The sequence below is a fragment of the Prionailurus bengalensis genome, chromosome C1 (genome assembly GCF_016509475.1).
Source record: "Prionailurus bengalensis isolate Pbe53 chromosome C1, Fcat_Pben_1.1_paternal_pri, whole genome shotgun sequence".
Taxonomy (NCBI): domain Eukaryota; kingdom Metazoa; phylum Chordata; class Mammalia; order Carnivora; family Felidae; genus Prionailurus; species Prionailurus bengalensis.
In genome coordinates, this window is record NC_057345.1 from 18,781,884 (window position 1) to 18,809,267 (window position 27,384).

Sequence of the window (27,384 nt, forward strand, 5' to 3'; positions counted from 1 at the left end):
TCACCCTTCGCCACACAAGCTGGAGGTCACCTGTTGGGGACAAGTTTTCCAGACCCTTCCAAGAGGTCAATTCAACAGGTAAACAAATCCCCGGAGAATGTGTCCTTTGAACCTGCCTTCCCTCCAGGCAACGTGGTTTTAAACGCTCTGTTTTCCACCCTTGATTGGGAAGGAGAGGGGAAGATTTTAGGCCATAAAAAGGGTCCAAAAGTCAACATCTTAAGCCACCTACTCAAGGACCCTACTCTGCCTTCAGCACCTCCTGCACAAAATGAGGCTGGGGGGTGTTGAGACCTTCAGGGAAAGTGTTTCTTCCCCGAGAACATTCACTCACACTTTTCCTATTATTTCTAATTTGTACACCTGTCAACACTTCGCGAGACAACAAACAAAATTCCAAGGAATAAAACAGCCATGTGCTCCCTGCTCATTTATTTCCAGATGCCCTTGTACAATCCTCTGTTCACCAAAGGGACCTTTTCCAGCTGCCCAAATCAGTCTCGGGATGGGGATTTTGAGCCCACTCCTGGGCTGGGGTAATTCGTTCTTCCACAGGCAAACATTAAAGGTTAAGACTCAGAGCAGGCTCTAACAAATTACCCTGACCCACGAAGCTTGTTTTTGTCTGATTTCCTTCCCGTCTCCCAAAGATGGCAAGTCGCAGGTACATCTGTTCTGAATATCGGCCTCTCGCCTTTGATCGTCTGCCCTGTGTCTCTCAGATGTTCAGTCAGAGCCACGGCCCGGGACCGCCACGCCTCAGACAAGGCTTCTGGCTCCTCTTGGTAAAGACCTCGATATCACTTAATGGACTAAACAGGGAACCATTTCTAGATGATTAATTAATTAGGGTCCTACTAGGAAGGATAATAATATAATAACTTAAATAAGACTGCAAGGCCTAGCGGCCGGTTTATAAAAAGAATCCCCAGAATAGCACGATTACAAAGACATTCAAGAAAAGGGAGCATGAAGCAGTGGACCCAGCTCTGACTCATGCCGGGCTTAGTTCAGGGGGGATCAAACTCAGGGTCCAGCGTTCAACCTAAGAGTTGCCGGCCTTCTCCGAGCTGTTTCCTCCGTCAGATGAATGGAAGGATTGAGGTATATTTGTCAGGGCTGCTGCGGAAATCCAATGGATGAATGAAAATTGTTATGAAAATTGCCCAGGATGAAACAGGCTTAAAATACATGGAAAATATCGCTCAGGAAATTCCGGCACAATAGCTAGCTGGTACGAAGGATGGAAATACGTGGAACGAGGTCTGTCAAATATGGTCCTTCCTGCTTTATCAGCAAGCATCTTCTTTTTCATCGCCCTTTTAACCTGCACATTCACCTCTAGGCCTTAGAAAGTAAGTGGATGAAAAGTCCCAACAAGAAGCAGCTTAGTTGGGGGAGCCTGGGTAGCTCAGTGGGGGTAAGCGTCCAACTTCAGCTCAGGTCCTGATCTCGCGGTTCATGAGTTCAAGACTCGTGTTGGGCTCTGTGCTGACAGCTCAGAGCCTGGAGCCTGCTTTGGATTCTGTCTGTCTGTCTGTCTGTCTCTCTCTCTCTCTCTTCCTCCCCTGCTAGCTCTCTCTCTCTCTTTCTCTCAAAAACAACTAAAGATTTTTTTTTTTAATTTTTAAGAAGCATCTTAGTTGATTACAGATGAATAAACACTTGTTACTTACAGTTGAGTAAAGGTTATTCTAGCTAGTAGATTTGGTGGTTAGTATTGCATTTGTGGGCATTAGCATATTACGGAGTGGTCCAGAAACATCTCAGTGCCTCTCTCGGTGCCTTACCCATACTGTCCTTTCTGCCCTCCCCCCATCCCCCACACTCTTGGCCATATCACTACTCAAGGTCTCCCACCTTGGGTCCCTTAACTGTCCTGGGGCTGGAGACCCAGTCCCTCAAGGTCTTGCTAGACAACTCCTCATGTAAAGACCAGATAGTAAATATTTTCGCCTTTGCAGGCCGTATAGTCTGCATCACAACTACTCAACTCTACCTTTGCGGTGTGAAAGCAGCCACAGACCATATGCCAATGAGTGTGGCTGTGTCCCAATAAAACTTTACTTACAAGAACAGTTGAGGGGCCGAATTTGGCCCAAGAATCTAAAAGTTCTTAGGTGTTTATGGATTATAATGGTTAATACGTTGGATCTAGGGGCTTACTTACTTCCTGGTTGGGGCTTTTCATACTTTAAGTCATGATCAGCGGGAGACATTTTAGACACTGGCAAAGTGCAGTACAAAAGATCCCTAAGACACGGTACCTTTTAGTGCCTTTCAGTAACAGCACATGAGTCTAAAGCCCACCACACCTTGTTGCCTATAACGCTGGCATTTTCAGATTGCAGAAAGATCTCAAGCTTGAGAGTGCAACATAATCACCCAGAGGGCTTTGTTAAAACGCAGATTACTAAGCTCCAGTCCCAGAGTTTCTGATGCAGAAGCTCTGGGGCGGAACCAAAGAATTCACGGGTCTAACAAACCTCCCAAGGCAATGCTGCGCTAGGTGTCAAAATCCTGAAGGCATACTGCCACCTAGTGGATAGTTATTAGAAGCACCCCATGCCATCTCTTCCTTTGATTTCGAAGTGTACTAAAAATTAATCTTTTGTTGTGGAGAAGAGTCAGATTCATGAAGTCAATCTGTCATTTGTATACTGGCATTCCACAGCCATATTCCAAGCTCCTTTAAAGACATAAGGTGTCACATTACTTAAAGCAACATGGCGGCAATTTTAAATCACCTTAAACCAGAAACAGATTATTTTCCACCAGGGAAAAACACTTTAAATATCTAAATAGAATAAAGCCGCCGCTGGCTCTGTTCTCTGGCCACTCTCTCATTTCCAGATGCACACACTTTTCCTGAAGGGCACAATCCACACCCCAGCCTTCCAATCCGCTACTTGATGAACCACGTCGACCCGGTGCAAGTGATAAAACTCGGCAGGAGATGGGCCAAAATGAGCCTGTTTCCGACCCTGGACTTGGTGATCTTCGCACGCACAGAACAGTAGCGATGGTAAAGGGCCCTGGTAATGGACAACTGTGTAGATATTTGCACGCCAACATACCCAAAAGGCAGTGACCCACTCCCACCCAGCCATGCGAGCAAAAGACCTGCGTCTCTGACCCCACCGGGCACAAAATAAAGGGAACCGCGGTCGCCAACGGCAGATGACTTGGGATTCCAGGCTTGGCGAGCTGCTGGGGTCTTGTCAGCGTGGAGAAACATATTAGGGCTGTGCTACAAAGGATGGCGTGGCACCAGGAGTACGGAAATGACAGGGACCAGAACAGTTTTTGGTGCCAACAGTTTACATTTGATCTCCAGATGTGATGCAGCTGACAGCTAATTAGTTTGACTTAGATCTACACGGATCTCCCCTTCTTTTTCCACACATGCTGTGGGCATGCGAGTGTGAAAATGTGTCTGCCTGGGGTTGCGCTTTGATTGAGAATTCTCTGGAATGTGCACACTCGGAACCCCTGAGAACGCTGGAGCCCCGCACGTGGAGCATCTGGCGAGACAGGCTTTTTCCCTGCCGCCTGGCCGGACAGCAGGTACTGCGGTGGCATTCTTTACTCGAGTGGCTGGTTGCAGCCTCACAGGCTGGAGCAAATGGTTCGGCTTCGTGTTCCTTTGAACGAGGCCACCGTTAACTGCAAGGCTCCGTGGTCAAGAGCTACTGATGTGAATTCTGTGGCTACTAATGAAAAAGCAATTGTCGTACTTGAGCGGGTGAGCTGTTCGGGAAGAATGCGAAAGGCGCAGAGCGAGACGGACGCCCTGGCTGACACAGAGGTAACAACACGGACGCAGTCCCTGCCTTCTTTGGGACCAGACTCGAAGGTCGCAGCTGCCGGGGACAGCAGGGGCATCGAGTCCCTCCACTCCTCTGGCCCCAGAGGACCAGAGCCAACGCTAATGGGGTCCTCCTGGGTGCTAGGCAGCCTTAGAAGGACCTGTAGGGGCGCCTGGGTGGCGCAGTCAGTTAAGCGTCCGACTTCAGCCAGGTCACGATCTCGCGGTCCGTGAGTTCGAGCCCCGCGTCGGGCTCTGGGCTGATGGCTCGGAGCCTGGAGCCTGTTTCCGATTCTGTGTCTCCCTCTCTCTCTGCCCCTCCCCCATTCATGCTCTGTCTCTCTCTGTCCCCCCAAAAATAAATAAATGTTGAAAAAAAAATTTTTTTAAAAAAAAAAAGAAGGACCTGTAATCAACACAACAACCCAACGAGGCAAGTGCGATTAGGACCCTTATTGTGGGGACCAGGAATCTGAGGCAGGAAACTGATTGCCCCGGGGTCAAACAGTAGGGAGACAAGCTGGCATTTGATCCTAGAAGTTCTTCTGCAAAGATCATGCTCTCCACCACTACCCCAGAAGACTTCGTGCATCGGGCTTGCTCGAAGTCACCCATGGCCATCCACACCCTACTGAGTGGTCTAGGGAAAAACACGTGTGGCCTTCCCTCCCCTGTGGTAGAATTACACCTCAACCCTCACCACGATTCCGTAGTGGACTGAGTGGATTTCCCTGCGCTCTGACTTTGGGCTTGGCCACGTGACTTGCTTTGACCAATGGGACGTTTCGTCGTGTGATTCAAGCAGGGGCTTGTGATGTGCTTGTGCCGTTGGCATAGTCCCTTGTCCTAATGGGCCCCAGAATGAGGTTCACGGAGCCAGCCCAAAGCCAGACAAAACTGAATCCAGCCTTAATCAGCAAGCTCCTGCCAACCCAGGGTGCCGATATTGATCATGATCGTGCCCTAGTCAACGATACACCGGGAAAGCTTTCCAGAATAAATGAAGCCTCCAGAAAAGAAACATTCTTTGACCTTGCCTCCCTCCCCCTCCCTGGACACTGGAATGGGGACATTGTGCTGGGGATCGTCTGGGGACCACAGGCAACAAGCACAAAGACAAAAGGCCAATATGCTGAGGATGCCTAAGCAGAAAGAAGGATTAATCCTAGGTCCTTGATGAGCATATCAAGCCATTGAGCAATCGCCCGCCTCCACATTTTTGTGAGAAAAGCAATCTCCTCTTTGTTCAAGCCAGTAGTAGCTGGGATTTCTATTATTCACAGCCAAAGCCACTCCTAAGTCTATTGATTTTCTAAAGTATGGCCAAAAAACTTACAAAAGCTCTATCATCTAGGGTACCTGGTGGCTCAGTCAGTGGAGTATCTGATTCTTGATTTTGGCTCAGGTCATGATGCCAGGGTTGTGGGATCGAGCCCCACATCAGGCTCCATGCTAATCACGGAGCCTGCTTGAGATTCTCTCTCTCTCCCCCTCTGCTCCTCTCCCCCACTCATTCTCAATCTCTCTCCTTTTCTCTTATTCTAGAAAAGAAAAAAAAGGCTGTATCTTCACATCTCCCTCTTCTTTTTTCTTTAAGTTGGCTGGTCTTTCCAGAATAGTCGGAGGGGAAGTCACAAATCCTTGCTAATATCAGTCAACCAATACCTGTTTCTACTCACCCTGGAGCTATTAGTTTAGCTATCGATTTGAGAAACAAACTTTAGCTTAACTAAAATCAACCCTTGATTTTTGTTCATTGATGTGATCACATTTCCAGAACATTTCCTAGCATATAATAGGTGCTCAATATACCTTGCCTAGTGGACAGTGTGATTGATATTTCTCTCAATGGATAATCACACATGCCTCATGGGAATCTGTTTTGGCTGTTTGTCTTCTCAAGGGGACTCCTGGAAGTCGCACCCAAGTGAAGTTTGTGAAGCCTGCCTCTCAAACAGGTATGGCAGCCTTCTCATGAGATGGTTACAAACAGAAACCGTAACAGCTTTACTGAGATATAATTCTCATACCACAAAATTCGCTTTTTACACTGCACAGTTCAGTGGTTTTTAGCGTATTCACAGGGTTGGGCAGCCATCACCACAATATAACTTTAGAACATTTTCATCACCCCAAAAGGAAACCTCATACCCATTAAGAGTCATTCTCCATCACTCCCTCCCCCATCCCACTCAGCCCTGACAACCACTAATCCACTTTCTGTCGCTATGGATTTGCCTCCTCTGGACATATCATCTAAATGGGATCATACAACGTTGTGGTCTTCCGCATCTAACTTCTGTCACTCAACAAAATGTTGTCAAGGTTCATCCATATTGTGGCATTCGTGTAGCCCCTCTCCCTTTTTCACTGCTGACTAATACTCTATTATATGGATATACCACATTTTATTTGTCCATTCATTGTGTTGATGAACGTGTGAATTGCTCCCACTCTCTGGCTCTTACAAAGAACGCCGCTATGAACGTTTTCTTAAAGCTTTTGTGTGGCGATGTGCCTTCATTTCTCCTGGGTATCTACCCACCAGTGGAATTGCGGGGTCATACGGTAGCTTTTTTTCCTAACGTTTTGAGGAACTGCCAGACCGGTTCCCAAAGCCACCGACTGCATCATTTCATATTCTCACCAGCAGTGTGTGAAGGGTTACAATTTCTCCCCATCCTCGCCTACGTTTGTTATTATCTGTCTCTCTGGTTAGAGCTATCCTAGTGAGTGTGAAGTGATATCTGGTTATCCTTTCACTTTGCGTTTCCCTGAGGGCTAATGGTCTTAAGCATCTTTTCATGTGCTTTCTGGCTCTTTGTATATCTTCTTTAAAAAAGAGAGAGAGACATAGGGGTGTCAGGGTGGCTCAGTCAGTTGAGCATCCAGCTCTTAATTTCAGCTCAGGTCATGATCTTGCGGTTCATGAGTTTGAGCCCCGCACTGAGCTCTGTGCTGGCAATGTGGAACCTGCTTAAAAATTCTCTCTTCCTCTCTCTCTGCCCCTCCCTTGCCCACACTCTCTCTAAAAATAAATAAATAAACATATATATATGTCTATACACACACACACATATATATATATACGCATATATACACATATATATTTATACACAGAGAGAGAGTCATAAATTTAAGCATATTTGTATAGGCTAATTTTTCTGAAAACTTTTGTGAGGCTACATTATGAAACCGAAATTCTTCTTACAAAGGATAATTAAAACCAGATTAACTCACACGCTACTGATTGCCTGTATCCACGATAAGTGAAAAGATGATTCTATTTTCTCAGCCACTAAGGTCCCATCACTACATATGTCTGGCAGGAAAAAAAAAATAGGTCTACTTGAGCAAAAGTGCAAATAGAATTAATGAAAAGTTTAAATTCTAAATGGCTTTTAGAATCCCTTTTTCGGGGCGCCTGGGTGGCTCAGTCGGTTGAGCGTCCAACTTCAGCTCAGGTCATGATCTCGCAGTTCGTGGGTTCGAGCCCTGCGTCGGGCTCTGTGCTGACAGCTCAGAGCCTGGAGCCTGTTTCGGATTCTGTGTCTCCTTCTCTCTCTGTTTCTCCCCTGCTCATGCTCTGTCTCTTTCTCTCTCAAAAATAAATAAAGATTTTTAAAAATGTTAAAAAAAGGAATCCCTTTTTCTTCTAATTACACATAGTACGTAGAACAGCTTACTGCATACTTTAAAATTACAACTTTTCAGGGCATCTGACTGGCTCAGTCAATGGAGCAGGTGACTTTTGATCTCAGGGTTGTGAGTTCAAGCCCCACATTGGGTGTAGAGATTACTTAAAAAAAAAAAATTACAACTTTTTTATGTATCTACTAATGTTAGTTCTCTTGAGTTGCTATGTGCCAAGCATTATACTAGGTTAATTCCAACTATGAATTCATTTAAACTTCACAAGAACCCTGTGAGGTATGCGGCATATATTAGTTATCTATGCTGTGTAACAAATCATCCCAAAATTTAGCGGCTTAAAACAATAACCGTAATTCATTACCCCACATAGCTTCTGTGGGTCAAAAATTTGGGTAAGACACAGGAGGGATGGTTTGACTCTGCTACACAAATTTGGTGCCTCCATGGCAAGACTCAAAGGTGAGGAATGAAATATCAAATATCACTCAAACATCTGGCAGTTGATTCTGGCTAGTGACTGAGACCTTCATACGGCCTATTTCATGTTCTTCACAACATGGCGGCTGGATTCCATACCAAACATCTAAGGAAGAGCCAGGATCCCTTTCATCACAGTTACAGAGGCCCACCCAAGTTCAAGGAAAGAAAACATGGGCCCTCCCTGCCATGGATTGCATTATGCACTGGGATGGTTAATTGTATGGTGAATTTGACTGGGCCACAGGAGGCCCAGATCAAACATTATCTCTGGGCGTGTCTGGGAGGGTGTTTCTAGATGAGATTAGCGTTTGGATCAGTGGGCTCAGTGAAGTACATTGCCCGCCCCCTTGTGGGAGGCATCTTGCAATCCACTGAGGGCCTGAATAGAACCCAAAGTACAGAAAGGGAGGATTCATCCTCTTCCTCCCTGCCTATTGAACCTGCACATTAGTCTTCCCTGCCCTTGAACTGGGATTTACACCACGGCTCCCCTAGTTCTCAGGCCTACGGACTCAGACTGAATTACACCACTGGCTGTCCTGTGTCTCCAGCTTGCAAGCAAAAGATTTATATGTAGATCACATACACGCACATATATATGTAGATTATATACACACACATACATACATACATATATACATACATACATACATACATAAAGCGTGTATGTTGGTTCCTTTTCTCTAATACGTGTTCATGTGTTGAAGTCCTAACCGCTACCCCTCGGACGGGGAACCTCATTTGGAAACAGGGCGTTTACAGAGCTAATCAAGTTAAAATGAGGTCATTAGGGTAGACTCTAATTCAACATAAGTGGTATCCTCATAAAATGGGGAAATTTGGAGACAGAAATGTTAAGCAGGAAAACACCACGTGACTAGGAAGGCAGAGATCGGGGGTGACGCTTCTACATGCCAAGAAATGTCAAAGATTGCCAGGAAGGCGCCCAAAGCTAGAGAAGAGGCCTGGAACAGATTCTCCTTCAGAGCCTTCGGCAGGAGCCAACCCGGCCGGCCCTTTGATCGCAGGCATCCAGCCTCCAGAACAGTGAGACGGTAAGTGTTGTTTAAGCCCCTCAGTGTGCCTACTTGATTACGGCAGAGGATCTCTTTCGAACTTATTCTCCCCTCATCCCCTCCCTCATAGCATTAGATGATGTTGAAGTTGGAAAGCAAGGTAAAGTTGAAGCTAGGCCCCGCACACAATCTGGAGAGATCTTGCTCTAGACACGCTGCTGGCTGAGGAAAGTCAGACCTAAAAGAGTAGCTGCTGTATGATGCCATTTATAGGAAGATCCAAAGCTGGAAAACTAATCCGACGTGAGAGAGTCAGAATAATTGTTACCCTTGGGGGATGTATGATGAATGAGGGACCCCTCTATGGCTCGACATGGTTGGTGGCTGCACAACGTTTGTAAATATAAAAAGCCTCGTGTATATATATGCACTTAAGATTGTGCACTTTGCTGTATGTAAATTATACATCAGTTTTTTAAAAAGAAGTTGAAGATTGTCCTGTGGTTCCCATACTTAGGGATTTAATGAACCAATCAAATCACACACACACACACACTCACACACACACACCCCTCAATCAGAAGAAGTAATTTTCTACAGTGACTATGGATTGACGTAACTAGGAAGAAACAGAACGCTTGCTTCTTGGGTTTAAAAAAACACACAACTGGGGGTGCCCGGGTGGCTGTCGGTTCTTGGTTTCAGCTCAGGTCATGATCTCCCAGCTTCGTGGGTCCAAACCTGGCATCGGCCTCTGCGCTGGCAGTTCGGAGCCTGCTTGGGATTCTCTTTCTCTCCCTCTCTCTCTCTCTGCCCCTCCCCCACTTGCACTGTCTCTGTCTCTCTCAAAATAAATAAATAAACTTTTTATTTATTTTTTATTTTTTTAAACATTTATTTATTTTTGAGACAGAGATAGACAAAGCATGAATGGGGGAGGGTCAGAGAGAGAGGGAGACACAGAATCTGAAACAGGCTCCAGGCTCTGAGCTGTCAGCACAGAGCCGGACGCGGGGCTCGAACTCACAAACCGTGAGATCATGACCTGAGCCGAAGTCGGACACTTAACCGACTGAGCCACCCAGGCGCCCCCTTTTTTTTTTTTAACGTTTATTTATTTTTGAGACCGAGAGAGACAAGGCATGAACGGGGGAGGGTCAGAGAGAGAATCTGAAACAGATCAAAATAAATAAATAAACTTTTTAAAAAGTTTTTTTTTAATACACAACTGACTCGAAGCTATGCTCCTCAAACCTCACAAGGGGGCGCACTAAACAGCCGCTGTGATCTCAGAGGCTCTGTTTAACTGTCCCTGCTTTCCGTCCCCACCCCCTTTAGACTTTCAGGCTGTCCCTATGCACACCGGCCTCTAAGCAACCAGAGAGGTCTAGACCAGCCCTTATTCCAGAGCCTCTGTCGTATTAAAAGAATGAGAAATGTCAAGACAGGAGTTTGTAAAACTTCTGGCACAGATTACAGGTTTTACATTTAACCATCACACGTATGTGATAAATGATGTATGAAAGATTCCGTACATTCCAGACTGTATTTCTGAGATTGTTGGGTATTTGACGCATCTCTCCCCAAGGGGCCACTTCCAGCTGAAGAAACACACACCTGCCCCTCCCAACCTATCACACACACATATATACACACACTTGTACACACAGGTTTCAGCCAGGTGAGATGTTGCCAGTATCTCCCAGTTTCTCATGGCTCTGTCTGCTGGCAGAGCATTCCCCAAAGGGGGAGATGTGTCCCACAGGTGAGCACGGGTGACACGGGCCCTTTTCAATCCTTTTGCAACCTGGTGACCACGTTGAGGGGAAAGCCTCAGCACGGTGCTAACATGTCTTTTAGAACGCCTTTCGTGTTCACTCAGATTTGAACAAAGAGAGACTGAAACTTCAGATCCAGAGTCTTCATGGGTGGCAGTGTTTCCACCTTTTGGAAACTCCAAATTCCATGTACAGGGCACACAACTCACTGATGCCCTGTTCACGCTTTTCAATGTTTTTTTTTTCTTCTGGGAGAACACAATAGGGGAGAGGCAGAGAGAGGGGGACAGAGGATCTGAAGCGGGCTCTGCGCTGACAGGTTGATGGCAGTGAGCCCGATGTGGGGCTCGAACTCTTGAACCACGAGATCATGGTCTGAGCCGAAGTCAGATGCTCAACCGTCTGAGCCACCCAGGCGCCCCGTTCATGCTTTTTAATACCTTTGCACTCTACGTCACATTTTTGACAGTTCCTGCTGCTTTGTCTTCAAGTTCACAAATCTCTTCTTCTGCGATGTCTGATCTGTGGTAAAACCCGCAGTGTATTTTTCACCTTGGACATGTACTTTTCATCTTTATTCATGTCTCTACTTAATTTTTTTTATCATGTGCGGTAGTAGTTATAATAACTGCTTTGATCTGTGTTCTAATCCAAACGTCTATATCACCTCATTCATTGAGTCAAATTTTCTAGTTTCTCTGATTAGATGCTAAACATTGTGAATTTGATATTTTTGGGTACTGGGAGTTTCTATGTTTTTTATAACAAGTTATTCTTTTTTAATATTTTTTCATTTTTATTTATTTTAGAGAGAGAGAGAGCACAAGCAGGAGAGAGGCAGAGGGAGAGAGAGAATCTTAAGCAGCCTCCACACTCAGTATGGAGCCCATGGGGGGCTCAATCCTGAGCCAAAATCAAGAGTCAGACACTCAACCAACTGAGCCATCCAGGCACCCCTATAACTGGTTGTTCTTGATCCTTGTTCTGAACGCATTTAAATTATTTGGAAACCATTTGATCCCTTCATGTCTTGATTTTTAAGATTGTTTTTTAGACAAGACCCAAGCAGCAGTCTACAGCTAATTATTCTCCGCTACGGACACAAAACCTCCTTAGTCTCCTACTCCCTGAATTATGAAATTTTCCATTCCAGCTGGTGGATAAACACTGTTCCTGGCCACACGTGAGTGCCAGTTACCATTCCCACCACTCCTTTCAGGTGGTTCTTTTTTCTCCCCCATCATCAGCTCACACACATGCGGATCGTGCTCAGCCTCACACTTGAGGGGGCAGAGTTCTGTGTGTGGCTCCCTCCTCTCCCGTACTCGGTACTGTGAGCTCTCGCCACTGAGGTCTCCCCAGACTTCCAGCTCAATCTCCTCAACCAAGGGAGTCTCTGGGCTCCACCGGGGTTCTCCCTTCCCACACCACAGCCTGGAAGTATCTAAAGACAGTAGGGCTGGGGTGATCATAAGGCTACCCTTATGTCCTCTCTTAGGGACCACTGGCCTTCCTTGCCTGATTCCCACTACTTTGAAAACTTGTTTCATACCCACTATCCTTTTATTTGTTTCAAGTGGCAAGGTAAATCCGTTTCTTGTCACTCCATCTGGGTTGCAAGGAGAAGTCTCCTGTTCACTCCTTCAATTGGATTTTATTTTCTTCAGTAGGTCTTGTTCCTTCTCATTAAGTTCCTGTCTGAATATCTAATTTTTATGGTTATTCTATTGCCTCTCATCTCCATCCCTAGGTATTTATATGTTTATATATGCATATTGACTTTTGTATATGTAATATCCATCAACAGGTGTCCGGAAATTGAACCACGCATCGGTCATCAATTTATTCAGTGGTGAGAAACAGGAAGACGAGATGTAGGCACCTAGGGCTACTCGGCAATGCCACCAGGGACTCAAGCTCTGCTCCACATTCCAGCACTTTTGTGCTCCTGCGGGTTACCTCATGGCACAAGATGGCTGCTACAACTCCAGGCCTCATGTCTCCGTTCCAAGCAGGAAGAAAGGAGGAGGAAGCAGGGAGTGGCAACTCCCTTACCAAGAAAGCAAAAGGTTTCTCAGAATAAGTTAGATGACGTCTTATTAGCCAGAACTCTAACATTTGACCGTCAGTAGTTCCATCTGGAGAAGCTAACGGTTAGCTAGAAATTTCACCACAAATTCACCAAAAAAACCAGGGTTCTGGTCGGTAACAAAGAACAGGTAATTGATATTGGAAAGGCAACTAATAGGTCTACAAAGCTATTCTTGCATTCTTAGAATAAACTTTGCTGGCTTATAGTGAACTATGCTTTTAAATACATTTGACAATGTTTTGACTTTTTTTTTTTTTTTTTTTTGGCTATTGTAATATTCAGGACCAAAAACTTAAACAAGATAGTTTAAATGGAAGTAGAAACATATTCAATATATTCCCAGAGGCAGTATCAAGGCCCTGTGATCAGACCTGATTAACTGCACAAATGCTAGAAGCAGAAACGAGTACAAAAATAGAATGTGCTACATGATTTTTTTTTTTTTTAAGAGAGCATATGTGCGCCCCCCACGCACAGGGGAGGGCAGAGAATCTTAGGCAGGCTTAGCCCAGGGCCGGATGCAGGACTTGATCCCATGACCATGAGATCATGACCTGAGCCAAAATCAAAAGAGTTGAACGCTTAACCAACTGAGCCACCCAGGGATCCCAACGGCTACATACATGTTAGAAGGGAATGATCACCAGTGGTATTAAATTGTCTTTAAAAACAAATGCTGATATATTTATGAAATTTTCTCTTTCAGATTTGGAATGCCCCTCATTAGGTATTCAGCATTTTATTCAACACATAGAAAAAGCCATACCAACCTGTCTCTCTGGACTTTTCTTAAAACTATTGTTGTGATAATAACAGTCTTTATCTTTCAGGTACTAAAATATTTACAGACAAAATTATACATCTAATATTTGCTTCAAAGTCACATGGGACTCATGGAGGAGAAAGTAGATAGAAGTGAAGAGGAAACAGGCTGGCTAGTTGAGGATTCCTGAAGAGAGACACTGGGTATACGGGATTCATTGTATTATTCTGTCTTCTATTGACTGTCTTGAATTCCCCATAAATGAAAAATTTTTTAATGTTTATACAGCGAAAGCACAGACTTCAGCATATATATATATATATGTATATATATATATACGTACACACGAGTATGTATATGTGTGTATATATATACATATATATATATATACACTTTCTTGTTTTAAATGTTTTAGTGTTTAGTAGGGATTCTATTCCATAGGATATTTGCTTTTTATAAAAGGAACTGTATATGTCAATATTCATAGAAGACAGTTCTGCTGCTTCCCGAACTTGGTCCTAAGCAGCCGTGGGTAGACAGAGCCCTCCAGTAGCCATGGCCACCTTCCTTCCTCCTCGCTGTACTTAGCTTCGGAGTCTACAAGCTCAAAAGGTTGCCGAGTCCAGCTCTAGATTTTGTCAAATTCTTAACAATATTCAAAGCAACAATGACTGCATTTACGTATGCTGCCGATCATCTGAGGCCCAAACGCTTCAAAGATTAGTCATATACGTTTAAAATACATAGAAAAATAATTAGTATTTATACAAAGTAGATTTTTACAGACCAAGTACACTACATCTTAAAATGCATCTTCTATCCAAGCACAGAAATAGGGGAATATACGTGGAAGTATATGTTTAAGAAAAACATTTATTTCCAAATGCTGATGAGGAAGGCATCGTAGAATGACTGCTGGTTTCCTGATAAAACTTTGAAGAGAACTTCAATTTGCCAGCATTGTCAAGCTTTTAAAAACAGTTCCTAACAGTTCCTGAAGGGATTAGACCGCTGTTCCTCTTTCCAAATTCTGTTTAATTTCAGCCGTATACTTCCCATAGAATCTTTCTGCTTTCTTGTTGAATTTAGCGTTCCTTTCATTAATGTAGTCGATGTCTGCATCGTCGTTATAAGGACGTCTCCGGCTGTATTTGTCTCGTTTTTCGATTCTGGTGGAAGAAGAAAATTTACAGGATTCAAAATTGCCTTCTTTTTTTATCCTAATAAAACACGGCCAGATAGTTATAAAGAGAACCAGTACACTTAGAATAGCCCACTTGGGGTTGGGGGCAGTTTTCGTCAACATCAGGCTGAAATTGCTAGTTGACGGCACAGCCCTGGGTATGAACCCTGAAATTCAAGAAATACAAACTCGTCTTCGGAATTCTTCTAAAAGAGCAGCGATACATTGTCAGCAACGGGACACATGAAATTCTACTTTAAAAAATAATTACAGTATTTATATTACTAATAACCACAGCTAACATGGAGCACAAATGTACCAGATACTATACATATGTACTATGTACTATTCTTTTTAACGTTTATTTTTGCGAGCAAGACACAGAGACACAGTGTGAGTAGGGGAGAGGCAGAGAGAGAGGGAGACACAGAATTCGAAGCAGGCTCCAGGCTCCGAGCTGTCGGCACAGAGCTCGATGCGGGGCTCGAACTCACTAACTATGAGATCACGACCTGAGCCAAAGCCAGACGCTTAACCAACCGAGCCACCCAGGTGCCCCGAATTTTAATATATATATCACATATGTAACATATGTTACATGTATTAACTCCTAAAATATAAATTCATTCTGCTCTGCCTAATATTCACCCATATCAGTATTAAGAAACACAAATATAACAAAGGTACATTTACTAGAACATTTGTACTTCTTCGAATAATGAACTGGTTATGAAGATAAAAGCCCTTAAAGAAGAATAATTTTCTTTGGACCTTTTCCTGCTTTCCTGATTATAACAACTCAATTTCAGCAACAGTTGGCATCTCCATCCCAAATCGCACGGACTCAACTCACACTTGCCGTCTGTCCCCAAAATCACTACAGATGCTGAGTCAGAACGAGCAAGCACGGTATCCGCCCTTTCAATTCTCTCTCTGCACCCTCTGTCCATTTGGTCATTAAACGTTTAAAACTTCCGGCCGCTGTACTGAGTACTCACTGCTTTTCCAGATCTGTGACCATCCTATCAACCTCCTCTGTGGAAGGCACGTGTGTTCCGTGAAGAAGACTGTTGGATGTTGGGAAAAACTCTTCTCCACTGAAAAGACAGAATAGTTTTAGAGTGACACTACACGGTTCCACATTTTCAAATTTCAAACTGAGCCACCATTCATGGCGAGCGATACAATGCATACATATATTTACTGTGGGATCCCAACTTTTTTTTTTTTTTTTTTAAAGAAAATTTAGAATTGGAAGGGACCTAAGACATCACCCACCTCCTCCAACACCTTCATTCTACAGATGAAAGAGCCAAGGGCCAGAGGTTAAAGGACTCGCTTCTCGGTTCAGGTTATTTCTCTTCCCACTAATGGGAAGGGTTCAGCAAACTATACCACCTGGTCTGCCACACATTTCACTGGGCCCCAGCCACGCCCATTTGTTCATGACTCCTCCACGGCTGCCTTCACATCACACCAGCGGGGCGGAGTGGTTGTGACAGAGACCGGAGTGTCCACAAAGCCTAAAGTATCTGCAGAAAAAGTTCACCCAGCCGGGCATTCGGCCTCCTAAAATATCTGAGTAACTATGATAATCTGGTTGTTAAACTCAACGCCCGGCTGGAAAAATAACAAGGTGGTAAGTTTACCTGCTGTGGAGTGAGCAATAAATGGTACTGTGAAGGCCAGAAAGCATTCTGAGGCAGATGTTGATAACCGGTACCCAAACATTCACGTGTGTTTGTCTTTATGCGTCTGTGTATGTATACACAACACACACACACACACACACACACCCCCTATGTCCCTTCAGAATGAAAACAGGGCTTGCATTGTTCCTGTCAACTTACTGTTTTTCTCTCAGTCTCTCATACGATTCCATGTCAGGTTTGATCTGTTTGGTCAGCCGATGATATTGACGTAACTGGGCAGCAGCATAATCTAAAGATAAAAGGAGAGTCAGAGAAATCTATTTCCCTGTTTCGTCATTACGATCCAGAGAATATCAAAATTATTAGTAATATTTGCACAAGACACTAAGCAGAGCTTCTGTCCTGAAGGTGCTGATAATACAGGCTTTTATCTTACCACAAAGAATAAAAAAAAAATTCAGGTGATTAAAGTACAGCCTTTTTTACTTCTGCCCTAATGAGACCTGTTTGTATTTTTCTCGGGTTCAAGCCTCTTGGAGAATATTCCGTGAAGGGGAGTATCCTTTCTTAAAACCAGAAACACTAAAGGTAATGCTTACCTGACAGGGCCATTCAAGAAAGTAACAGCTTTACCTGAGAATCCCAGGTCAGGGTTTTTCCTCTTCTTTTTCCTCTCCCATCTTTCCGCGTCTTCCGCACTGATCTCCAGCAGCTTCACTTTCTCATAGTCTTCCCCTCTTGCGGCACATTCCTAAAAAGAAAGAAAACGTTAATTCCTGCAATTATGACAAAAGCAATTATTTGATCAACTTTAAATCAACATGGAATAAAGATATCAAGCAAAAAATAATGATTAATACTTGAAACAAATCTGGGCATCTACTATGGTATGTAAGAAGTGAGTGCATCAATTTAAAATACATATTCAATGTTTCTCAGGTGTCAGACCCCCTTTTAAATGTTTTACACGCACTGAATCATTTTTTTAATTTTTATTTTTAATCTTTATTTACTTTTGAGAGAGAGAGAGAGAGAGAGAGAGAGCGCGCGCGCATGAGTGGGGGAGGGGCAGAGAGAGAGGGAGACACAGAATCCGAATCAGGCTCCAGGCTCTGAGCTGTTAGCACATAGCCCGACGTGGGGCTCGAACTCACAGACCCCAAGATCGTGACCTGAGTCGAAGTGGGACACTGAACCGATGGAGCCACCAGGCGCCCCTACTGACTCATTTAATTCGTAATTAACTCAAATAATTATTACAGTCCCCATTTTATAGTTCAGAAAACAGAGGCACAGAGAGGTTCAACAACTCCCCAAAGTGTTGCTACTAGTAAAAAGCAGAACCACCACGTGGACTCCAGCAGGCTGGCTCTTACTGTCTTGATTCAACAGAATAACTGAAGGAACAACTTATGGAGACAGCAGAGTAGATCCTAACCTTCTTCTTTTCTTCTTCCTGCAGTTCCCATTCCAGACGGGCCTTTCTGGCTTCCCAGTTAGCAGGTAACTTGAGTCTTTTATCTTCTTCAACAACTTCTTGGTGATTCAATTTGCGAGCCTCATTCTAAAACCGCGACACAAAAAGTCCGTCAGCTGAGACACAAAAATAAATCCAAACAAAATCTTGCGCACTTTGAGAAGGTCAAGTAAGTCACATTAACAAGGGGACGCCGTGTTATCCTAAAAGCAAGAGACGGCCAAAGGATTTTAAGCAAGGGGACAGCCTAATTAGGTCTGTATGTGCAGTCAAGAAATGTGTTGGGCTGCACTGGGTTTGCTTTTCCAGAGGCCTGGAGTTTAAGGTCAGCTGTGCCTCCATTTAGCCACGTGACCCCTTTGCACGTAGGGTTGGATCGGACAAGGTTCAAAACGTGAAGAAGGCGTACTTAAGGAGACGTTAGATGGCAAGAAATAATATTACATCATATGAGGAGAAAGATATTCTACTTTCAATTCTCTTTTAATCCTGATTAACTCAAGGAAAAAGCCTCAATTTGGGGCTGAGGGCTTTAGCACCGATCTTAATATCTCTAACCTTTTCCAAGCCCCTCCTCTTTTTTAAATATTTTAATAGTTTACATTATGGCAAAGGAAAGGTATTTTCCATTTTAATTACTGTATGAAGAGTGTGATTTAAAATGAACTTAACTGGGGTCCCTGGGTGGCTTAGTCAGTTGAGCAGCTGACTCTTAGTTTCGATCTCAAGGTTCGTAGGATCGAGCCCGGCGTGAGACTCTGCACTCACAGTATGGAGCCTGCTTGGCGTTCCCTCTCGGCCCCTCCCCACCTCGCCCATGCGTGTGCGCTCTTAAAAAACAGACTTAGAAAAAAAAAATGAACCTAACTGCACAAGGCATAATAAGCATATCATCTTAAGGACAACGTAAGCTAGATGTTTCTCAGGTCACAGGTTGGTGGCCGTTAGTCCAGGAAGCCAGGTCTCCTAATTTCCAACCACATATATTTTACATAGTCCCTCCGAGTAAACACTTCAGTGCGTTTAATCCTTTATTAATGTTCTCTGGACAAAGAGAGGCACTGCTCGGAACTACCATCCCTCTTACATCCTCGTACCCTTGGCTCTGGCAACGCCCTCCGGTTGAAGACACCAAGAGCACACCCTGCAGCCAAAGCTGTGTGCGCTGCACTGAAGGAGACGGCAAACCACGGGCGCTGTGGGTATTCCAGTGAGGGGTGTTAAAGAGGGGCTAGCTACAGGATTTAGGTTTGTGTCAGGTGACTGGGGCGGGGGCATAAGGCTCAGGAGAGTGTGGTTGTGCTCTGGATTAGACACCGTCAGAAAGGCAGGGCATTCGACCACCAGGTGTCGTAGGTTCTTCTACAGGATTAACGGGGGGGGGGGGGGGGGGGGGGGGGGGTGACTAACGCTGTCACTGGTCCTAACAGTCACTGGTGTGAGCAGAAGAGGGGAATGTGGGGTCATTTCTGTGGTTTGACCGGTCTTGCTTCTGTCTCACGCCACCAGTCAGAGTGATGTGGGAGGTTTGTGAGACCACAGCCAAGCTGGCAGTCAGGCTCCCTAAGTCGAAATAGGCTGGAGCTGCTTTTTCCTTCCTCAGCTCCCACTGCAGCCAGTTGTTTGCTGGACTCTTAGCTCTGCTATGAATCGCCTTATTTGCATTTGTTCCTGCAGCTTCTTTGTCTGGTAATACCTTACACATCTTTCCAACGGCAGTTTAGGTGTCACCTCTTATGGGAGGCACTCCCAGGAACCCCTCAAACTGTATCCATCTCTCCTCTGCACTCCCAGGGCACTCTGCTCCTCACGTTAGCATGCCCTGGCTATAAAGCTGTCTCCTCTCCTTAAGAGCAAAAGCCGTCTCTGAATCATCTAGTTCCCCACCAACTAGGTGAGCCACTGACATCACAGGCTTGCAGAGATTTGCTGATTATCTTTGAAGGAACAGGCAACCAGCTCTCTTACTAACACTGGAGGAGTTTTTCTTCCGGTCCCCAGCTCTACATATCCCCCAGGTAAAACGAATTGTTTGTTACACAGCAGGGAGGCCGTTAGTAATAGAGACTCCCAAACCCAGCCCAGATGAGTTAAATCAGAAGCGGGTGGGAGGAGGGTTGTGTGTATTTTCAAAAGTGACTTCAATCTGTTGCCAGGGTTGAGAAGCACCGGGATAGATATTTCATTCCACTCAGACGATCTGCCAAGCACGCTTTTGCAGCTTCCCGGTACGTCCACGAACGGGCACGGGGTGACCAGCCTCAGCTGCCTCCCGGGCTACTCACCCGCTTCAGGTGCAGCTCCCGGAATTTGCGAAGCCTCTGTTCGCGCTTCTGCGCGGCCAGCTCCGCCGCCGTCGCCAGGGGCTGCTCCCCCTCCTCCGCGCTGTCCACCGGCACCTGCGGCAAGAAAGACCCGCTGCGGGAGGGGTCGGCTCGGCTTTTCCCGTACTACCCTGGCCGATTCCCCGCCGGTCCCGAGCGGCCGGGCCAGGCCCTCACTCCAACCCCGACCTCGGTGTTTGCGCCTCCCTGGCCCGGCACCCAGACATCTCCTCAGCCTCTGGCCTTTGCCGTCCCCCAGAGCCTCCCCACACAAAAATCCTTGGGCAGAGCCGGCGGAACTTACCTTTTCGGCTAAAATTGCAGCCGCCATCACAAACTTTCCCTCGCCACTTCCGGCAACAACACACAACACTTCCGTCTGCCTTTGTCCCGCCCCGCCGATACATATTAAAATCAACCATTAGCCCCGCCCCTTCCTGGCCGTCTCTGGAACTTGGGACCAATCCCTGCCCCTTTTAGCAGTAGGAAGCTTTCGATTGGGTAGGGGCTTGCGCAGCCGCAAAAGGCCGCAGAGGCAAGGGCGGGGAGGGGTGAGGCGGGAAGAAGAGGCCCGGAAGCTCTCAGAAGCGAGTGGCTGCGAAGGGTTCCTGGTAGAAGGTCGCGCCGATTGCGTGCTACTCCCTCGAATGAAACGTGTTAACCATTCGGCGCTTAGCCTCAGTGTCACCTCCTGCGAGGCAGGCGTCCCCTGACTACCTTGGCTCACGTAGGCCCTTGGTACTGTCACGTGGCAGCATTTTAATTCTCTTGGGTAGTGTGAGATATTTTTCTCTTCTGTGCCTTCTCCTTTTCCCCCACTGTAGAATTGTATAATGTTTCTGGACATGAGAGACTCCATTTTGAGAGAAGTTCCATTTTCCTTTATAAAACAAACAGCTAATGAACTCTGGAACTGAGCAGAAAGACCCTTGGACTGGGCCAGAAACAGCAACTGTCTTAGGAGCAAGTCGTTCCTAAAGACAACAGGGGTACTGGCGTCTGCCCCATAAAACTGTCAGTGTGGACTTTACGAAGACAGAGTAATTAACGCATACTAGGAGTAGTTTTCGTTCATGAACAGCAATAAATCAGTCCATCAAAATGTAACCAAAAGCCGTTCAGCCTGTTAGTACCAATTGACTTTTTTTTTCTTTTATCCAAGTCATGTGATTGTCCCCCTTCCCCTTTCTCATAAAAATCCCTTGCTTTCCCCACACAAGGGACACATTTTTCTGTGCTGCCCGAATTGCAATTCTGAGACCCCAAATAAAGGCCTTTGTACTTTTTAATTTTGCCTCATTTTCCTCGGTCAACTTTTTTTTTTTTTTTTTTGTATGTAAGCACCCGGGAGGGCAGAGAGGGAGACACAGAATCTGAAGCAGGATCCAGGTCCTGAGCTGTCAGCACAGAGCCTGAACTCAGGAGCCGTGATCATGACCTGAGCTGAAGTCAGACACTTAACCCACTGAGCCACCCAGGCGCCCCTCTCGGTTAACATTTCTGGTGTCAGAATGGTGTGGGATGGAAGCAACAAACCACTCTGACTCCTGCACCACCGCCGCAGTTGGATTTCAGGAAGGGTACCCTCCTGAGCAAATTGTGCTCTGCCTTCTCCCCAACCGGCTCTGAGTTCTGGTGGCAAATCTTCTTGGCTCCCAACCTCCCATTTTTGGTTAAGGTGTCTTTCTGGTGCCAGTTTCTATCTCTTTGATTTACAGAGATGCGCTCTCTTCTCTGGTGATTCATTACTCAATGGGGTGTTTGGTTTCAAAGATGACTGCTGGAGAGCAGCCCCTGTCTGGAAGCCCAGCTGTTTATGTTCAAGTCTTGTGGGTCCATTTCTTGTAAGTTTCTGGCTCGTTCGCCCAATCTGACTGAAAATGACTTGTTACAATGGCCACTTTGGGCATCTTTGGAGATTCCAAAATTAATGTATTTGCCTGCACAACTGGAAAATGAAAGCAAAACCAAGCATCTAGGGTGGGAAGCATTATTTAAATTGGTATTTGGAGTGTCCAAGAATTAAATAATTCTAAACTTCCTTCCTTATAATAAGCTAAACTTTCTAAAGCTAACTGTAACCGCTTCCAAAGAGGATCTAAACTAGGAAGGCTTGTGGAGTCTTCTGAGCTAACCCTTGTTGCTCGTCTTCAACCTTCTCCCTCCGCTCTCCACCCATACGAAATCCCAGCCTAGCTGAACTCCCATTCTATAATGACATCCCAGGGGTTCCCCTAGATCCTCCTGTCATCCAAAACTCCTTCTAAAGTTAAACCTAATGAAGGAGGCTCTGAAACGTCATCAGTTAGTTACTCTCCTTGGACTAAGGCAGAATTACAAGCCATTTCCAAGGGCTTGCCAATGCCTTTGAAGACCCTCCAGGATTTGCTAAGGAATTCAACTTAGTTATTTAGATCTGTGAACCTGGTTATTCTAACCTTTATTGATTTATCTATATGCTTGTGAATGGTGGCCATGCAAGAGAGTGGATGGGAAAACTAGGCTACACATAGTATTTGGATGATTTTTCTAAGTGAAAAGGCTACAGGAAAAAAAAAAACACAGAAGCTTTTAAGCCAACTGAAGAATTAAATAAAACTATTCCTGGGTTTTTCCAAAACCCAGATTAGATTAGAGATACAGATTAGAGATACAGATTAGAGAAAAATTCAGCAATGTACTCCACGGACAGATGAACCTGATTTTGATTGTTATGATAGACAGGAAAACACTTTTAAACAATACTCTGATATTGACAAAATTAACCATGAAATCTCCTTTTAATTTAACTCCATCATTGCTAACAGGTTAGAAGGTGAACTCAGTACTTTAGTTAAATGACAGCAACTCAGCCGGGCCACTATGGAGCCTCATGATCTGGTTAATTTGGCTGATCAGTTATCTCGCACCACAGAATGAGCAGCGAAAAAGAAAGGACACACAAGTCCAAGCTTCTCAGATCATGTGTCTCCAATTACAACAATGAACAATCCCCAGAAATTCCCAAAGTCTTCAGGGTCTTTGTCATGTCAAAGGTATTTGCAATTACTGCAGAAGAACCTGGCTGTTGGAAGAGGCTTGCTGCAAAACGTCAAGACAAAGTCAGTGGCAAGAGCCTCAGAGCACTTTCCCCTCTAAGGATACTAGCAGCTGGGGAAGAATGATCATATGGCAGAACAGGGTGGCTCTGAAGACAGGAGGGGGGTCTTCCCATGACTTCAAACTCACACCTTAGGGGAAATAAATCTTATTACTGGGAATGAGGTGACAGGAGCTCTTATGGTCATGGGAGCAACACCATCAGTTTTCAAACCCACCAGCCTCTCTGTCCTGCTTCCTCGGAGTACAGAAACACTACAAATGGTGGGAGTGGCTAATACCCCGGGACAGTTTTTAAATCCTAACCTATCCCTTTTTCAGCTGGGGCCTTTACAAGGCACTCATGGGTTCCTTCTGGTCCCTGAATAGGAATTCACCTGTTAGGCCACAATTTTCTTGAGACTTATCAGGCACACATTTCCTTCTCTCAAAAAGGGTAAATCCTTTTTAAAAAAAAGTTTGGGGAGCCTGGGTGGCCCAGTATGTTGAGCTCCTGACTCTTGATTTCAGCTCAGGTCATGACCTCACCATTTGTGAGAAGGAGCCTTGCATCAGGGCAGAGCCTGCTTGGGATTCTCTTCCTCTCTCTCTCTCTCTCTCTCAAAATATACTTTTTTAAAGTGAAATAAATGAATGAATGAATGAATGAATAAATAAATAAATAAATAAATAAATAAATAAATAAATAAATAAATCAAAATAAATAAATCAAAAGTGGGTGCCTGGTTGGCTTAGTGGAGCACCCAACTCTTGATCTCAAGGTCATGAATTCAAGGCCCATGTTGGGTGTAGAGATTTCTTAAAAAGTTGGGGAGAGGGGGACGGAGGGTGTTTTTGGAAATAGCAAAACAGCACACAAAAAATTCTACACAAAAGGAGCCTCCATCAATACCTTGCTTTTCTGTAATTCAAAACCTATAGCACCACCCTCCCCTCCCCCCCCCCCCGGACACTGTCCCTGACACCCTTTGGTCCAAGTCCTGCTGACATCAGACGCATATACACTCTGCCCCTTCCATCTGGATGATCAGATTGATCATCCCAAACCACTCCCTGACATTACACAGTCTGAAGCCATTGAAGGGATTAAGCCTATAATTCAGGAATATATATATAGGTTTGATTATTCCATGCACGAGTCCTTATAAAATGCCAATTCTTCCCATACCAAAACCTCGTGGTGGAGGATGGAGGTTTGTACAGGACCTCGGAGCACTAAATAACATTGTTGTTCACACCACGCACTCGTGCCTCGCCCTCACCCTTTACTCTCCGCTATCCCCCCAGACAGCAAATCACAGAAGTGGATTGGTGTAGTGCCCTCTTCAGTACACCTATGGACGCAGAGAGCCAATTTTTGTTTGCCATCAGCTGGGAAGGAAAAAAACTATACCTGGACAGTCGGATCTCGAGGTTACACTGAGAGCCCTACTTATTTTCCCCAAATCTTAAAAGCAGATGTCACTGATGTAACCTTCCCGCAAAATTCTACTTATTCTAAGATGTGCACCTCTTCTTTGCTCCCCTCCATAAAGAGTGGGTCCAATTGACAGTATCCACCTGTTAAAATAGCTAAAAAAGGACGAAGGTACCAAAAGAAAAAATTACAAGTTAAAATGCCCTAAATTCCCTCCCCAGCTTGCACTCTGTCTCTCTCTCTCTCAAAAATAAAAATTTTAAATGCCCCAAACCGGCGGATGGGGTGGAGGTGGAGAAAAAAATAAATTAAAAACAAAAATAGGGGCGCCTGGGTGGCTGAGCCGGTTAAGCATCCGACTTCAGCTCAGGTCACTATCTCACGGATCGTGAGCTCGAGCCCCGCATCAGGCTCTGGGCTGACAGCTAAGAGCCTGGAGTCTGCTTTGGATGCTGGGTCTCCTTCTCTCTCTGCCCCTCCCCCTGCTCATTCTCTCTCTCTCTCTCTCTCTCTCTCTCTCTCTCTCTCTCTCAAAAAAGAATAAACACTGGGAAAAAATGTAAAAATAAATAAATAAAATGCCCCAAGTTAAACATTTGGGATATGTCATTAGCAGACAAGGATTTTCTCTTCAGTCCTGAAATAGGAAGCATTAGCTCCTTTCCCCTTCCTCAAACCAAACAACAGTTGTGGGGATTCCTGGGACCAGCTGGATATTGCTGAAGTGGGATTCCTAATTTCTCTGCTATTGCTCAATCTTTAAATGTCTTGCTTAAGGCACTCCAACCTAGAGCCCTTCCACTGGTTTCCTCAAAAACCAACCACAGGCTTTTGAGGAGGTGAAACAGCTCACTCCATCCCTGCTCTGGGGCACCCCAATGATCCACTGTCCTTCTTCCTCTTTGTTCACCAACGTGAAGGTAACGCTTTAGGAATTCTGACATAGAGACACGGAGACCAACACGGGTCTGTACGACAACTGCAATAATGTAATAGCTGGGCCAAAGAGTAAATGCCATTGTAATTTGTATAGATGTTGCCAAATTGCACTCCCTAAGAGTTACCCCAGTCCTACATGACCTCTCCATTTGGCCTGGGCTTCCTCAAAGAATGGTGGCTGGGTTCAAAGAAACAAGCATCTCAGGGCACTTGGCTGGCTCGGTTGGAAGGGCCTGCAATTCTTGATCTCAGGGTTGTGAGCTTGAGCCCCATGTTGGGTGTAGAGATCACTAAAGAAATAAATAGAAACTCAGGGGGAAAAAATGGATCCCAAGAGAACCAGGTGGAATCTGTTTCACCTTTTATGACTTTGCCTCAGAAGTCACATAGTGTCATTTCCTCCATAGTCACATATTCAAGGATAGGGACATAGATCATGCCTTTTCTTGAGGCGTGTCAATGTCACATTGTAAGAATAGCACATAGAGTGGAAGATCTTCTATCATCCTGGAAATTTTCACTTTTTTTTTTTTATTATTATTTACTTTTGAGACAGAGACAGAGCATGAACGGGGGAGGCTCAGAGAGAGGGAGACACAGAATCTGAAACAGGCTCCAGGCTCTGAGCTGTCAGCACAGAGCCCGACGCGGGCTCAAACTCACGGACTGCAAGATCATGACCTGAGCGAAGTCGGCCGCTTCACCGACTGAGCCACCCAGGCACCCCCATCCTGGAAATTTTCAATTGCCCACGCAACTCTTTCTGTTCTTTTTACTAAATCCATGTAAATACAACTTGGACAAAGAATTCTTTAAGACTTCAAAACACTATAGGGGCACCTGGGTGGCTCAGTCGGTTGAGCATCTGACTTCAGGTCATGATCTCACAGTTTGTGGGTTCGAGCCCCACATCAGCTCTGGGCTGACAGGTCAGAGCCCAGAGCCTGCTTTGGATTCTGTGTCTCCCTCTCTCTCTGCCCCTCCCCCGCTCATGCTCTGTCTCTGTCTCTCAAAAATAAGTAAATGTTAAAAAAAAAATTTTTTTTTGAAGACTTCAAAACACTATGAAATTGTTACCATGGCCCGTGAAAAGAACTGTGCTGGGTATTTTGTTTGCTCCTTTACAACCACCCTCCTCCAGTGTCCACCCACCCATTTGTGGGTGTTCTGCACCCACAAATGCTGGCCTGAATGGACTACATCAATAAGCCCTCTTGTTTATTGCTCTCTTCTCATTGGGTCTTGCCAATGAGTGGCATCTACAGAAGAGAAGTCTGGGAGAAATGAGGTCAGGATACTTATTCCCTGCCTGGATTATGGTTGCATTTCTTTTTAAAACTTTTTTTTCTTTTTTAACATTTTTATTTATTTTTGAGACAGAGAGGGACAGAGCATGAACGGGGGAGGGGCAGAGAGAGAAGGAGACACAGAATCGGAAGCAGGCTCCAGGCTCTGAGCCATCAGCCCAGAGCCCGATGTGGGGCTCGAACCCACAGACCGTGAGATCGTGACCTGAGCTGAAGTCGGACGCTTAACCGACTGAGCCACCCAGGTGCCCCTATGGTTGCATTTCTTTACTCACAGCCTCTGTCTGGAGACCCTCCCCCATCCCGTCCTTCCCTTGCCTCTTTAGGATTAGGGGTAGGAATGGCTTCCCTCTGCTTCTAGCCCCAGAATGCTTCACTTTCTTTCGCTGGTTTCT

The 27,384-nt window shown here is 45.2% G+C and overlaps 1 protein-coding gene across 1 annotated transcript; it reads right to left on the bottom strand.

Moving 5' to 3' along the window:
* Positions 1-13,551: 13,551 nt before the first annotated feature.
* Positions 13,552-20,642, bottom strand: SYF2 (SYF2 pre-mRNA splicing factor). The gene is made up of 7 exons (XM_043574085.1): positions 20,532-20,642; positions 20,189-20,302; positions 17,865-17,990; positions 17,060-17,177; positions 16,625-16,715; positions 15,773-15,871; positions 13,552-14,760 (listed from the first exon to the last, which is right to left on the bottom strand). Exons 1-7 carry the CDS (start codon positions 20,556-20,558, stop codon positions 14,595-14,597), a joined length of 741 nt encoding a protein of 246 aa, XP_043430020.1. The 5' UTR covers positions 20,559-20,642; the 3' UTR covers positions 13,552-14,594.
* Between the last annotated feature and the right edge of the window lie 6,742 nt (positions 20,643-27,384).

What these genes read in the sequence shown, in the direction of transcription:
- SYF2 (XM_043574085.1), bottom strand. Translation starts at nt 20,558, where the DNA reads ATGGCGGCTGCAATTTTAGCCGAAAAG. An exon ending in GGGAGCTGCACCTGAAGCGG is followed by an intron (nt 17,991 to 20,188) that starts GTGAGTAGCCCG and finishes TCGCGGTTTTAG; the next exon opens with AATGAGGCTCGCAAATTGAA. An exon ending in GTCACAGATCTGGAAAAGCA is followed by an intron (nt 14,761 to 15,772) that starts GTGAGTACTCAG and finishes TTCTTCCACCAG; the next exon opens with AATCGAAAAACGAGACAAAT.